The 16836-nt window shown below is 45.2% G+C and overlaps 1 protein-coding gene across 1 annotated transcript in view; it reads right to left on the reverse strand.

Annotated features, from left to right (window-relative positions):
• Positions 1–12698, reverse strand: part of LOC115168572 (monocarboxylate transporter 8) — a 37992-nt gene extending 25294 nt beyond the window's left edge. The window contains exon 1 of the mRNA XM_029723976.1: positions 11652–12698. Coding sequence (XP_029579836.1) covers positions 11652–12159 — 508 coding nt within the window. The 5' untranslated portion in view covers positions 12160–12698. The remainder of the gene's footprint in view (positions 1–11651) is intronic.
• Between the last annotated feature and the right edge of the window lie 4138 nt (positions 12699–16836).

The following is a 16836-nucleotide window of genomic DNA, read 5'->3' on the forward strand; positions in this document are numbered from 1 at the left end:
AGCCCTATAATCTTCTCAACATCTTCACTCGCCCACCTTCCACCCCTCCATCTCATCACCCCATCCCTCCACCTCTCTCCCCTCATCCCCCACTTCTCTCCCTCTCTCACAGCAGCCCAGGGTCTGAATAATAAAACAGCCAGAGTGCACTCATAAAGAATTAGGTATGAATGCTTCAAAACAAGAAAGAATGAGAGTGAGAGAGAGAGAAACACACAGAGGGAGAGAGAAACACACAGAGTGAGAGAGAGAAACACACAGAGTGAGAGAGAGAAACACAAAGAGGGAGAGAGAGAAACACAAAGAGGGAGAGAGAGAAACACACAGAGTGAGAGAGAGAAACACACAGAGGGAGAGAGAAACACACAGAGGGAGAGAGAAACACACAGAGTGAGAGAGAAACACAGAGGGAGAGAGAAACACAGAGGGAGAGAGAAACACAGAGGGAGAGAGAAACACACAGAGGGAGAGAGAGAAACACACAGAGGGAGAGAGAGAAACACACAGAGGGAGAGAGAGAAACACACAGAGGGAGAGAGAAACACACAGAGGGAGAGAGAGAAACACACAGAGGGAGAGAGAGAAACACACAGAGGGAGAGGAAACACACAGAGGGAGAGGAAACACACAGAGGGAGAGAGAAACACACAGAGGGAGAGAGAGAAACACACAGAGTGAGAGAGAGAAACACACAGAAGGAGAGAGAAACACACAGAGTGAGAGAGAGAAACACACAGAGGGAGAGAGAAACACACAGAGGGAGAGAGAAACACAGAGGGAGAGAGAAACACAGAGGGAGAGAGAAACACACAGAGGGAGAGAGAAACACAGAGGGAGAGAGAGAAACACACAGAGGGAGAGAGAGAAACACACAGAGGGAGAGAGAAACACACAGAGGGAGAGAGAGAAACACACAGAGGGAGAGAGAGAAAAACACAGAGGGAGAGGAAACACACAGAGGGAGAGGAAACACACAGAGGGAGAGAGAAACACACAGAGGGAGAGAGAGAAACACACAGAGGGAGAGAGAGAAACACACAGAGGGAGAGAGAGAAACACACAGAGGGAGAGAGAGAAACACACAGAGGGAGAGAGAGAAACACACAGAGGGAGAGAGAGAAACACACAGAGGGAGAGAGAAACACACAGAGGGAGAGAGAAACACACAGAGGGAGAGAGAAACACACAGAGGGAGAGAGAGAAACACACAGAGGGAGAGAGAGAAACACACAGAGGGAGAGAGAGAAACACACAGAGGGAGAGAGAGAAACACACAGAGGGAGAGAGAGAAACACACAGAGGGAGAGAGAAACACACAAAGGGAGAGAGAAACACACAGAGGGAGAGAGAAACACACAGAGGGAGAGAGAGAAACACACAGAGGGAAAGAGAAACACACAGAGGGAGAGAGAGAAACACACAGAGGGAGAGAGAGAAACACACAGAGGGAGAGAGAAACACACAGAGGGAGAGAGAAAACACAGAGGGAGAGAGAAACACACAGAGGGAGAGAGAGAAACACACAGAGGGAGAGAGAGAAACACAGAGGGAGAGAGAGAAACACACAGAGGGAGAGAGAAACACACAGAGGGAGAGAGAAACACACAGAGGGAGAGAGAAGCACACAGAGGGAGAGAGAAACACTTTCTAGTAGCATGATCCAGTAGCAGTGACAGACGCATAGTGACAGGCTCTCTTTTTCTCCTTCTCTCCCCCCTTCCCTCCTCTCAGGCCCCTGACTGCATGATTGTTCCTCAGATGCCAGGGGGGAGGCTGTTAGCTATTTAAAGAGACAGTGACCCCACGGAAGACACTAATTGTGTGAGTTAAGCCGGTGATGACAGCATTGTTTACGAGGCCTCATTAAGAGAATCACAGCGTGTGCGTTCCAAATGACACCGTATTCCCTATTTAGTGCACTACTTTTGGGATGCATCATGGGTATCTGAACACACTCACAATAGACAAGAGAAAACAATGATGAAAGGAATGAAAGTGGAGCAGCAAACAGCAATACATTGTTATTCTATTAGAATCCTGTAACTAACTATTAAATAATGAACATCTCATGATATCATATTCATTATTACAAGTGTGATGGAAATAATACTATTCGCAATTGTTGAATTTAAATGATCAGAGTATTGCTGCTCGGCTAAACTGAAAACAAAGAGTCCACTTTCTTCTGATCCTACATGCAACACTGTTCTCTCCCCCTTGCTGAAAAAGCAGTCCTACTAGGCTTAGCATAGTTGCAGTATAGTGTAAACAGGTTGTTCAATGTGTTGTTCAATTGGCCTTAATGCAATGTGAGGACGTAAGCTACCTTGCAGCTTCTGCTCAAGGCATTAACTGGTCCCAGCAAACCGGGAACATTCCCATTAAGTTCTAGTTAGGGTTTTATCCAACATTAGGACGATAACATCAAGGGTTGGAAACCAAAGTTACACTACATCATCAAAAGTATGTGGACACCCCTTCAATTTAGTGGATTCAGCTTTCAGCCACCAGGTGTATAAAATCAAGCACACAGCCACGCAATCTCCATAGACAAACATTGGCAGTAGAATGGCCTTACTGAAATGCTCCGTGGCTTTCAACGTGGCACTGTCATAGGATGCCACCTTTCCAACAAGTCAGTTTGTCAAATTTCTGCCCTGCTAGAGCTGCCCCGAACAACTGTATGTGCTTTTATTGTGAAGTGGAAACGTCTAGGAGCAACAACGGCTCAGCCGCAAAGTGGTAGGCCACACAAGCTCACAGAACAGGACCGCCGAGTGCTGAAGCACATAGCACGTAAAAATCTGTCCTTGGTTGCAACACTCACTACCGAGTTCCAAACTGCCTTTGGAAGCAAAGACAGCACAATAACTGTCCGTCGGGAGCTTTATGAAATGGCTTTCCATGGCCGAGCAGCCGCACACAAGCCTAAGATCACCATGCGCAATGCCAAGCATTGGCTGGAGTGGTGTAAAGCTTGCCACCATTGGACTCTGGAGCAGTGGAAACGCGTTCTCTGGAGTGATTAGTCACACTTCACCATCTGGCAGTCCAACGGACTAAATCTGGGTTTGGCGGATGCCAGGAGAATGCTACCTGCCCCAATGCATAGTGCCAACTGCAAAGTTTTGTGGAGGAGGAATAATGGTCTGGGGATGTTTTCATGGTTCGAGCTAGGTCCCTTAGTTCCAGTGAAGGGAAATCTTAACGCTAAATCAAAAACATTGTCATTCTAGACGATTCTGTGCTTCCAACTGTGGCAACAGTTTGGGGAAGACCCATTCCTGTTTCAGCATGACAATGCCCACGTGCACAAAGCGAGGTCCATACAGAAAAAGTTTGTAGAGATCGGTGTGGAAGAACTTGACTGGCATGCACAGAGCCCTGACCTCAACCCTATCGAACACCTTTGGGATGAATTTAAACGATGACTGCGAGCCAGGCCTAATCGCCCAACATCAGTGCCCAACCTCACTAATGCTCTTGTGGCTCAATGGAAGCAAGTCCCCGCAGCGATGTTCCAACATCTAGTGGAAATCCTTCCCAGAAGAGAAGAGGCTGTTATAGCAGCAAACGGGGAACCAACTACATATTAATAAACATGATTTTGGAATGAGATGTTCAACGAGCAGGTGTCCACATACTTTTGGTCATGTAGTGTATTTTCCAATCGTTTGTTCTTAACAGAACCCCTATTTTTTCCATTCCATTCCACTGTTCTGACCAGCTAAAGAAAGGTCTGAGCCAGTTCGAACCAAAAAACATATGTTTATATTGTTAACTTCTGTTCCTTTTTTAACCTTTGAAACCAATTTTTATTTTTTTTACATTAAGCTCAATACATTACTTCACCAATCAGTGTGGATAGAGCAGGCAGAGAATTAAAAACACGTCAAACCTTTTTGTAGTTAATAAATCCAACATGAAACGTGATCACTAGGCCTATAGTACCCTTAACTAGCATTGAAAAAGTTAATCCATTCTTCTCTAGCTAATAAAAAATCTCTCTCCCTCCCCATCTTCTGAATCAAGCCTGTAATGTCAGTACAGTAGCCTACTGTATGCTTCGGAAGGGGAGGAGCCTAAACACACACAGGCAGAGATTTTCAGCATGCAGGCAGACACTGGAATACGTTTCTGAGTGACAGAGTGAGGGCTTTGCATTGGCGCTTTGTTGTGTTATTTTGTGGGACTAGAAAGATATGCCTGGAACATAAAATGATGTTATTAACCTGTTGCCATGCTTTTAAAATAATGGTTCTGTTCTGGAACAGTATGTGTCACGAAGTCTACCGAAGGTGGCTCCTCTCCCTGTTCGGGCGGCGCTCGGCAGTCATCGTCGCCGGCATACTAGCTGCCATCTATCCTCTTTTCCTTTTCGTTTGGTTTTGTCTGGTTTTGTGTTACACCTGTTTTGAGTTAGGTAATTAGTGGGGTATTTAGTCTTGCTGTCTAGGTTTAGGTTTTTGTGCGGGATTGTTCGTTTGTTGCTTTTCGTGGGGTTTATGTGGTGTGTTTTCCAGTATTTCTGTAGAGGACGTGATTTCTGTTACTGGACTGCGCTCCAACCGCTTTAGGTGGACATGGTTATTTTTGTCTGGTACGGTTTTTCCTTGTTTATTTTTCACATTTGGATTTTGTGTGGAATTAGGAAAATAAACACCCAACTCCGTATATGTGGTCTCCTGCGCCTGACTTCACCCCCATCATTCTAGTGAGCCGTAACAGTATGGATCACTTTCATTCCCTGTTCCACTTCTGATCCTTGAAAATTGACGTTATTTTCCAGTTTTCAGTTCTGTTTCTGGAACCAGTTCTGTTCCCTGAACCGGTTCTAACCCCTGGATAACATCCCAAAAACATTTTGTTTTTTTATGAAATATCATTGGAATGTTCTCCTAATATTTACTAAAATGTTGTGCACAACCACCACAGAACATTCTCCTGAGGTTCTTATTAGATTTCCAACTAATGTAATAACAGAATGTGTTCTGGGAATGTTCTTACAACATCAGACAAACGCTTTATACAAACATGGTATAATCTTCAGCACAACTGGACAGCTTTTGTGTTTTATAACTTTTTGGACAACCTAATGAATGTTCTGGGAATGTTCACAGAACCAATTTTGGTTTGCTGGGTATACACACTATTTGCTGTATGCATGAGTAGGCTATATGCACAGCTGCACACTAAAGTGTGCTTTTTAAACAAATTGCTCAATGGGTCTAATCGGTTGCTTAGCTTAGCTTCAACACAAAAAAAAGCAGTCCTTGGCCTGGAGTATAAGCACAGTTACAGTATAGTGAACTGAAAAACAGGTTGTTCAATGGGCCTAAATACACTATGAGGAGTGAAACTACCTTGCAGCTTCTGTGCACAACTAAGAGGCCTAAATTACAAACACAACAAGTATTTGATTGGCTCTAAAATGTGAAGGAAGTGGAGGGAGTGGACTGGACAAAGGGCCCTGATCCGATTGAGATCCATTCTATTCCACAGCCTTCTGGAATGCCAAACACGCTACATTATTCCTTAAGCTGCAAGTTGTTAGGATTTATAATGTAGCTGGTCGCTGCTCTAGTCTAGAGAGACTACAGAGAGGGTGAAGTATCGGAACAAGCTAATTACTCATGGGTAAATGATAAGGCATGGTAATGATAATGTATAGTCTTACAAAGTGAGTAGTCTTGACAGAGCCAGAACGGGCCATAAGGCAGGAGACTGTTATTTGTATTTTCTTTTGCTAGCATGAGGCAGCTTGATGTACAGCTAAACCCCCTGGACAGGACGCTAGTCTATCGAACAGTACTGTAATAACAGTATCTTGTTCAATAATGGAAACAGAAGGATTGGAGAGAGACCGCATACAGATGGCCGTTGAATAGATTCATTTTTGAAATTATGGACCAACTGCCAATTTTAGGGATAGTTCCATTACTGCATACAACTGTATTCTATTCCTGTTTAACTGACCATAATACTGTGCTGTAGTGCAGTGGTTCACAACCTTTTTTGGTTACTGGACCACCAACTGAATTTTGCTCTGTCCCGAGTACCCCTGAAGTACCCCCTCGTGTGCATTTTACCACTAACCCTATGGACTCAGGAGTCTTTTCAAGTACCACCTGTGGATAGGCCAAGTACCCCCAGGGTCCTAGTACCCCTGGTTGGAAACCACTGCTGTAGTGTACTGTACGCAGGAATGTTATGTACAAACTAGTGTCTATGTTTTAAGCATTAAGTGTTTAAATCTTGGTCAACGTGCGCGAGATATCTGAGGCATTTTAAACGTTTCCCTCAGTCTGTAAGCCAGATGAGCTATTTCTTTTTCGTGGCAAATAAAATGTAGTAAAATGCGCTGAGCCAGCAGGTCCAGACAGATGGAGTAAGAGGATTCTTGTTTGTTGTGCTGTAAATGAATGGCACCAGACTGTCATGTTTGCTCTCTATTCATGTTTCAGGCCATAGGACATCTCGAGGGCATCAACTCCCCAAATACAGCCAACATAAAATGCAATTCCGGTGGTTGAATAAAGACATAAGGTGCTAACAGTAAATAACCCTTATGAGCAGGGCCATAAGTTCTTTTAGAGTCCAGAAAGCTACAATAACAGGACACACACACCCTCAATAAATCCCTGACTCTATTTCACTGGAACCCATAGCCATTCCAAGCCTTGTGAGTCTGTATCTCTTTTAGCAACTCCCTGACCTGGGATCACTGACCCCATACTGTATGTCCATCACCCTCTCAATCTCTTTCCTCCCCTCACTCCCCTTTCCTTCCTTCTCTCCTTTCCTTCCTTCTCTCCTTCAGGTAATTAATCACTGGTCAGTATGCGATTTGATATGTGAAAGCAAAGTTTCCACCATTCTGCATTCACCAAGACAACGCTCTCAGATGTACAGTGGGTCCGTCCCAAATGAAACACTATTCCCTATTCAGTGCCCTATTAGCCCTGGTCTAAAGTAGTGTATCACAAAGGTAATATGGTGCCATTTGGGACGCATATTGATATAAATTGGCATTAATCTTGTCCTGGAGGCAGAAATTTGTAATTTCTGCTAGATGGTCCAGCTGCAAATTCAAAATTTGCTACATGGTAAAAATGAATGAAACCAAAAATGTGTTTTTTTGTCTTAATTTGAGGTTAGGGTTAGCTGTGTGGTTAGGGTTATGTTTAAAATCAGATTTTATGACTTTGTGGCTGTGCCAGCTCGTGAACACTCTTCAGCGCTGCCTCCAGGGCAAGATTCATGACAATAAATGCCAACCTGCATTTGGGACGCAAACGGTATTAACTTCAAGGAACTGGATGTTCCCTCACTCCTTCCACCCCTCGTTCTCTTTTCTTACATGTCCCTCCCTCACTCCCTTCCTTCCTTCCTTCCTTCCTTTGCTTCACCGTGATACCTCCATAACTTGCCGCCTCAGGCACTCCTTTGTTGATTCCCCTCTCACCCACCTGGTTCAGATCATGAAACTATTGTTTTGATGAAAGGATTTCTTCCATCTTGACATGTGGATCCTTCTACACACTTAACCTATTGTTGTTGATACCCCCAGATAATCTCAGGCCATTATTTGTACCTGAGTAATTACATAGTAATAATCTAAACATGACATGATGTTTCGTAGAGATCTGGACTCATTGATCAAAACAAGCACCACTGGGAAGTGATTGGTACCTCATTTCCCTCCTCATAGCTCTTATGAGGAGAACTAGTCTGTCTTACTGTGGATATGTTTTTAACTGGGCAATGGGCACTGATTTCACAGAGTTCACATCAATGTAAATTCTCCTTCATGTCTCACTCTAGAGAGGTATTTGGAGTGGGTTCTGGCCTGGGCACTGCACTCAGGGTGGGCTCAGCTGAGAGATGTGATTCTGTGCCAGGCAGTCAATAAGCCCCACAGGAGGTTGGTGGCACCTTAATTGGGGAGGACGGGCACATGGTAATGGCTGGAGTGGAATAGGTGGACTGGTAACAACAACATCAAACACATGGTTTCTTTGCGTTTGATGCCATTCCATTTGCTCCGTTCCAGACATTATTATGAGCCGTCCTCCCCTCAGAAGCCCCTTGTGCAGCGTACTGTTTCCCGGGGCGAGCTAGTGGAGCTGGGGGATCTGACTAGTTCACTAGTCTAATTCCTTTTGATATGAGAACAGTGGACGCCTTTTTCAAGATTAGAAATCAGGATCCTGACTGGAACCAAACATTTAAAAAGTCTTAACGAAGGGAAAATAAGAGAGGGAGAATTCTTGACACTAGTCATCTGACTAAACTGGGGTCGTTGTTTTGGTAGAGAGGAAAGACCACTCCCCTGGATGATGGCCTAAAAGTTTCAGTTGAAAACCTGAGAACGTGTACACTTCCATAGCAAGAATGTATACAGAGGTAAACATATCTCGGTCCTAAAAATGAACCTAGGGGCCATCGTCAGACCCTTTCTGAGAATTGAGAGAGCGTTAGAGAAAAGACAATTGGCTTTCTTTTTAGCCACAAACATGTTTTATCCTAAAGCCACAAACATGTTTTATCCTAAAGCCACAAACATGTTTCATTCTAAAGCCACAAACATGTTTCATTCTAAAGCCACAAACATGTTTCATTCTAAAGCCACAAACATGTTTTATCCTAAAGCCACAAACATGTTTCATTCTAAAGCCACAAACATGTTTCATTCTAAAGCCACAAACATGTTTCATTCTAAAGTCACAAACATGTTTCATTCTAAAGCCACAAACATGTTTCATTCTAAAGCCACAAACATGTTTTATCCTAAAGCCACAAACATATTTCATTCTAAAGCCACAAACATGTTTTATCCTAAAGCCACAAACATGTTTTATCCTAAAGCCACAAACATGTTTTATCCTAAAGCCACAAACATGTTTCATTCTAAAGCCACAAACAAGTTTCATCCTAAAGCCACAAACATGTTTTATTCTAAAGCCACAAACATTCAATCCTAACAATATAAGTGGTTGAGACAACTCAAGGTCTCACCGTGAGTGTCTGTGGTGGCCCCTAAGCTGTTAAACATTAAAACACTAACTGAGCTGCAGCTCAATAACAACTGAGCCTCACCTATACCACAATGCCTGTCCCTCAGCCCTCCTCACCTACTGTGAATCATTTATAGAAGTGCAAACTAACCGCACGTACCTGGTCTGCATCAGGACCTGTATACACTAAAGAGTTACCCCTTATACTGTAGGTCATCCCTGGTCTGCATCAGGGCCTGTATACACTAAAGAGTTACCCCTTATACTGTAGGTCATCCCTGGCCTGCATCAGGGCCTGTATACACTAAAGAGTTACCCCTTATACTGTAGGTCATCCCTGGCCTGCATCAGGGCCTGTATACACTAAAGAGTTACCCCTTATACTGTAGGTCATCCCTGGTCTGCATCAGGACCTGTATACACTAAAGAGTTACCCCTTATACTGTAGGTCATCCCTGGTCTGCATCAGGGCCTGTATACACTAAAGAGTTACCCCTTATACTGTAGGTCATCCCTGGTCTGCATCAGGACCTGTATACACTAAAGAGTTACCCCTTATACTGTAGGTCATCCCTGGTCTGCATCAGGGCCTGTATACACTAAAGAGTTACCCCTTATACTGTAGGTCATCCCTGGCCTGCATCAGGGCCTGTATACACTAAAGAGTTACCCCTTATACTGTAGGTCATCCCTGGTCTGCATCAGGGCCTGTATACACTAAAGAGTTACCCCTTATACTGTAGGTCATCCCTGGCCTGCATCAGGGCCTGTATACACTAAAGAGTTACCCCTTATACTGTAGGTCATCCCTGGCCTGCATCAGGACCTGTATACACTAAAGAGTTACCCCTTATACTGTAGGTCATCCCTGGCCTGCATCAGGGCCTGTATACACTAAAGAGTTACCCCTTATACTGTAGGTCATCCCTGGTCTGCATCAGGACCTGTATACACTAAAGAGTTACCCCTTATACTGTAGGTCATCCCTGGTCTGCATCAGGACCTGTATACACTAAAGAGTTACCCCTTATACTGTAGGTCATCCCTGGCCTGCATCAGGGCCTGTATACACTAAAGAGTTACCCCTTATACTGTAGGTCATCCCTGGCCTGCATCAGGGCCTGTATACACTAAAGAGTTACCCCTTATACTGTAGGTCATCCCTGGTCTGCATCAGGGCCTGTATACACTAAGAGCCTCAGTTTTCCCTTATAGATCATAATGAATTAGATCACATGAACAGGATGGGACCTGATCCTAGATCAGCACTCCTACTCTGACACGCTTTGTGACGGCCTTGATGTAGTGAGGCAAAAGAGCTGTGTGTGTGTGTGTGTGTGTGTGTGTGTGTGTGTGTGTGTGTGTGTGTGTGTTATAAAAGAAAAGCCTGATAGTAATCCTAAACAGATTGGGGGTGAAGATTGAGGCCACAATATAGTGGCACACACTAGTGCCTTTGTCACATGGAAAATAAATGAACAACATGAGCGGAGAACATAAGGACGCATGTTATCCAGCAGTATGAAAGAATTAGAGCCGTGACCAGAAAGTTAACGTAAGGCAACTCTGGTGCTATATGGCCTGGGTATAGTCTATACAATAACTTGAAGTAGGCTGAAGTAGACTGAAGAAGGCTGAAGTAGACACATGATGCTGAGACTGAAGTAGTAGCCTAAATTCTCTGACACATCTGAAGAGCAAAGATGGATACGATCAATAATCAAAAATGTCATTCATGTTTTACTTCGATATCTTCTTGAGACAATGCTGGGCATTCTTCTATAATGAACAAAAATATAAACACAACATGTAAAGTGTTGGCCCCATGTTCCATGAGCTGAAATAAAAGATCCCAGAAATGTTCCATATGCACAAAATGTATCTCAAATTTTGCACACAAATTTGTTTACATCCCTATTCGTGAGCATTTCTCCTTCGCTAAAATAATCCATCCACCTGACAGGTGTGACATATCAAGAAGCTGTGCTGTGCACAATAAAACTCCACTCTAAAATGTGCAGTTTTGTCACACAACACAATGCCACAGACGTCTCAAATTTTGAGCGAGCATGCAATTGGAATGCTGATGGCAGGAATGTCCACCAGAGCTGTTGCCAGATAATTTAATGTTCATTTCTCTACCATAAGCCACCTCCAACGTCATTTCAGAGAATTTGGCAGTATGTCCAACCAGCCCCGTAACCACACCAGCACAGGACCTCCACATTCGGCTTCTTCACCTGTGGGATCGTCTGAGACCTGCCAGCTGATGAAACTGAGGAGTATTTACGTCAGTAATAAAGCCCTTTAGTGTGGAAAAACTCATTCTGATTGGCTGGGCCTGGCTCCCCAGTGGGTGGGCCTGGCTTCCAAGTGGGTGAGCCTATGCCCTCCTTGGCTGCGCCCTGGCCCAGTCATGTGAAATCCATAGATCAGGGCCTAATGAATTTATTTCAACTGACTGATTTCCTTATTTGAACTGTAACTCAGTAAAATTGCTGAAATTGTTGCACTTATATTTTCGTTCAGTATAGTTCTGACTGGGTTAATTTGACCCTTCTCGCTTACCTTCAACAGTAAGTCACCATCAGTAGGCTAACTTTAACAGGTGCAACAGTTACAGGACAGACTCACCTACTTTAAACTGCGACGTTTTGTCATTGGGGTCTGCGTGGTCTTTCACCAGCATCATGTGGAGGATACCGAAGGAGTTCTGTATCCCGAAGATGGATCCATTACACCAGGTAGCAGCAAAAACAACTAACCAGCCGAACCCGCCCTCGGGTGGGACGAACCCGGGGCTCTGCCCTGGCATCGGTGCCGGGGACTGAGAATCCGGGGACACACCGGGTTTACAATCGAGACATCCAGCCTCGATGAGCTGGATAGTACTGTCCTCATGTGGAATCTTGCATTCGCTATCTCCCAGGTCCTGTCCCTGGTTCTCCTGTGCTCGCTGGTTCTCTTGGTCTTGGAGAGAACCAGCGTTCTGCTCAATTTCAGAGTCAGCAGTAGCCTCATCACCGTTTTCGGTCGGCGGCTCGCCGCTCGATACTTCCTCCTCGGTCCGATTTTCTCCTATCCCGTTGACCCCCATTTTATCCTGTCCAGTAGAGGGGTTACTGTTGTGTTCTGGGTGCATCGCTCATGCATCAGACAGCGACAGTAGCCTATTGATTGACAAGGACTGTCTATAGAAAATAAAAAGTAGGATTCTTTCTGCTCTTTCAGTAATTGAAGGCAAAGTCAAGTCCCAGCACCAAGTTCAGTATCCGAAGTGCTGCTATAAAATCGGTTGTATAGTGAAAGGACAGGCACGTCTTATTTATTTATCATGGTATAAAGCAGGTGTCCACGAAGCCTATTTACAGGGGAAATGATGACGCCAGAAAATATTTCACTTTTGCTTTCCTGCTCCGTGAAAAATGTAAATCAACCTGTGAAAACGTCTGCTGCTCGCCAACCTCAACTGAATCTCGTCCTGGCGCTGCACAGAGTCACCGCTGTCCACATCGTGTAGCCTAATCTGTAAACAAATGAGTGTCGGCTCCTCCTCTTTCATGGGTTTAATGTTACATTGGAATATGTGAATCTCTCGAACCGGGGTTTTCAGGACCACCGTGCCAACACAGAAAATAACCCCCGCCTCCACGACCTCCGTCACCAATGACCGAGCTCAGGGATGGATTAAAAATTCCTGCAGTACGAGATTACGGAAAGACTCGAATGTCGCCCCACCCCTTCTGCTGCCTCTGCCATACACGACTCGAACTACATTGGAAGGCGCAGGCGCAGCCGCAGCCGCAACTCAATGAATGATGTTGATGGAATGGGCCTGCAGCATTCTCCACAAAATATAGCAACGTTGGTCTATTGTTACAATGTTGCAACTGTCGAAGGCTACAGTTTCCCGCGAAAAAGTGTCAATATAACAATTTCTCGGCGCAGCGTTGTATCGGGTTTATCGCAACTGATTTAACTTCACTCAGCCATGATGCAGCCAATTTGATCAAGTTTCAAGTTTTAATGTCACACGCACAAGTACAATGAAATGCCTTTCTTGCAAACTCAAAGCCCCAAAATGCTAAATAGTCTATGGCTTGGGTGGTTGGGGTCTCTGACGATTTTCCGACTCTTCTTTTCACACAGCCTGATATAGAGGTCCTGGATGCAGGAAGCTCGGCCCCAGTAATGTACTGCGCTGTCCGCACAACCCTCTGTAGCGCCATGCAATCGAGGGCGGTGCTATTGCCATACAAAGCAGTGATGCAAACAGTCTAAATTATCTCAATGTTACAGCTGTGTGACCTTTTCAGAATTTCAAATCAAATCAAATTGTATTGGTCACATACAACAGGTGTTGACCTTACAGTGAAATGCTTACTTACAAGACCTTAACCAACAATGCAGTTTTAAGAAAACACCTAAAAAAGAGTAAGAGATAAGAATAACAAATGATTAAAGAGCAGCAGTAAATAACAATAGCGGGGCTATATACAGGGGGTACCGGTACACCGGTGTAGAGGTAGTTGAGGTAATATGTACAGGTAGGTAGAGCTATTAAAGTGACTATGCATAGATAATAACAGAGAGTAGCAGCAGCGTTCGGGGGGGGCAATGCAAATAGTCTGGGTAGCCATTTGATTAGCTGTTCAGGAGTCTTATGGCTTGGGGTAGAAGCTATTTAGGAGCCTCTTGGACCTAGACTTAGCGCTCCGGTACCGCTTGCTGTGAGGTAGCAGGGAGAACAGTCAATGACTAGGGTGGCTGGAGTCTTTGACAATTTTTAGGGCCTTCCTCTGACACCACCTGGTATAGAGGTCCTGGATGGCAGGAAGCTTGGCCCCGGTGATGTACTGGGCCGTACGCATTATCCTCTGTTGTGTCTTGCGGTTGGAGGCTGAGCAGTTGCCATACCAGGCAGTGATGCAACCCGTCAGGATGCTCTCGATGGTGCAGCTGTAAAACCTTTTGAGGATCTGAGGACTCATGCCAAATCTTTTCAGTCTCCTGAGGGGGAATAGGTTTTGTCGTGCCCTCTTCACGACTATCTTGGTGTGCTTGGACCATGTTAGTGTGTTGGTGATGTGGACGCCAAGGAACTTGAAGCTCTCAACCTGCTCCACTACAGCCCAGTCGATGAGAATGGGGGCGTGCTTGGTCCTCCTTTTCCTGTAGTCCACAATCATTTCCTTTGTCTTGATCACGTTGAGGGAGAGGTAGTCCTTGCACCACACGGTCATGTCTCTGACCTCCTCCCTATAGGCTGTTTCATCGTTGTCGGTAATCAGGCTTACCACTGTTGTGTCATCAGCAAACTTAATGATGGTGTTGGAGTCGTGCCTGGCCATGCAGTCATGAGTGAACAGGGAGTACAGGAGGGGACTGAGCACGCAACCCTGAGGGGCCCCTGTGTTGAGGATTACCGTAGCGGATGTGTTGTTACCTACTCTTACCACCTGGGGGCTGCCCGTCAGGAAGTCCAGGATCAAGGTGCAGAGGGAGGTGTTTAGTCCCAGTGTCCTTAGCTTAGTGATGAGCTTTGAGGGTACTATTGGTGTTGAACACTGCGCTGTAGTCAATGAATAGCATTCTCACATAGGTGTTCCTTTTGTCCAGGTGTGAAAGGGCAGTGTGGAGTGCAATAGAGATTGCATCATCTGTGGATCTGTTGGTGCGGTATGCAAATTGGAGTGGGTCTAGGGTTTTTGGGATAATGATGTTAATGTGAGCCATGACCAGCCTTTCAAAGCATTTCATGGCTACAGACATGAGTGTTATGGGTCGGTAGTCATTTAGGCAGGTTACCTTAGTGTTCTTGGGCACAGGGACTATGGTGATCTCCTTGAAACATGTTGGTATTACAGACTCAAACAGGGAGAGGTTGAAAATGTCAGTGAAGACACTGCCAGTTGGTCAGCGCATGCTCGGAGTACACGTTCTGGTAATCCGTCTGGCCCTGCGGCCTTGTGAATGTTGACCTGCTTAAAGGTCTTACTCACATCGGCTCCGGAGAGCGTGATCACACAGTCGTCCGGAGCAGCTGATGATCTCATGCATGTTTCAATGTTACTTGCCTTGAAGCAAGCATAGAAGTTATTTAGCTCATCTGATAGGCTCGTGTCACTGGGCAGATCTCGGGTGTGCTTCCCTTTGTAGTCTGTAATAGTTTGCAGGCCCAGCCACATCAGACGAGCATCGGAGCTGGGGTAGTACGATTCGATCTTAGTCCTGTATTGATGCTTTGCCTGTTTGATGGTTCGTTGGAGGGCATAGCGGGATTTCTTATAAGCTTCCGGGTTAGAGTCCTGCTCCTTGAAAGCGGCAGCTCTACTATTTAGCTCAGTGCGAATGTTGCCTGTCATCCATGGCTTCTGGTTGGGATATGTACGTACAGTCACTGTGGGGACGACGTCCTTGATGCACTTATTGATAAAGCCAGTGACTGATGTGGTGTACTCCTCAATGACATCGAAGAATCCCGGAACATATTCCAGTCTGTGCTAGCAAAACAGTCCTGTAGTTTAGTATCTGCTTCATCTGACCACGTTTTTATAGACCGAGTCACTGGTGCTTCCTGCTTTAATTTTTGTTTGTAAGCAGGAATCGGGAGGATAGAATTATGGTCAGATTTGCCAAATGGAGGGTGAGGGAAAGCTTTGTACGCGTTTCTGTGTGTGGAGTAAAGGTGGTCTAGAATTTCTTTCCCCTAACATGCTGATAGAAATGAGGTAAAACTGATTTAAGTTTCCCTGCATTAAACTTCCCAGACACTAGGAGCGCCGCCTCTGGATGAGCGTTTTCCTGTTTGCTTATGGCGGTATACAGCTCATTGAGTGCGGTTTTAGTGCCAGCATAGGTATGTGGTAGTATGTAGACAGCTACGAAAAATATTGATGAAAACTCTCTAGGTAGATAGTGTGGTCTACAGTTTATCATGAGATACTCTACCTCAGGCGAGCAAAACCTCGAGACCTCCTTAGATATCGTGCACCAGCTGTTGTTTACATAAATGCATAGGCCCCCGCCCCGTGTCTTACCAGAGGCTGCTGTTCTGTCTTGCCGATAGAGTGTATAACCCGCCAGCTGTATGTTCTTAATGTCGTTGTTCAGCCACAACTCGGTGAAACATAAGATATTACAGTTTGTAATGTCCCGCTGGTAGGATAAACGTGCTTTCAGTTCGTCCCATTTATTTTCCAGCGATTGAACGTTAGCTAGCAGGACAGAAGGCATGGGCAGATTAGCCACTCATCGCGTAATCCTCACAAGGCACCCTGATCTCTTTCTGCGAAATCTGCGTTTCCTTCACCAGCGGATAACGGGGATCTGGGCCTGGTCGGGTGTCTGTATTATATCCCTCCCATCTGACTCATTGAAGAAGAACTCTTTGTCCAGTTTGAGGTGAGAAATCGCAGTTCTGATGTCCAGAAGCTATTTTCAGTCATAAGAGATGGTAGCAGCAACATTATGTACAAAACAAGTTACGAACAAAGCGAAAAAACAAACAAAATAGCATGGTTGGTTAAGAGCCGATAAGACAGCAGCCTTCCCCTCCGGCACCATCACAACAACATTTGCAGGCCCATGACAGGCTTTTTCAATCTCCTGAGGAGGAAGAAGCACTGTCGCGCCTTCTTTACGACTGTGCATGTGTGTTTTAACCATTTTAAGTCTTTAGTGATTTGGACACTGAGGAACTTGAAGCTGTCTACCTGCTCCACTGCTGCCCCCCCCCCCCCCCCCCCCCCCCCCCCGTTTCCTGTAGTCCATGATCAGCTCCTTGGTCTTACTGACGTTGAGGGAGAGGTTGATGCTC

Source organism: Salmo trutta, chromosome 3, assembly GCF_901001165.1.
Source record: "Salmo trutta chromosome 3, fSalTru1.1, whole genome shotgun sequence".
Taxonomy (NCBI): Eukaryota; Metazoa; Chordata; class Actinopteri; order Salmoniformes; family Salmonidae; genus Salmo; species Salmo trutta.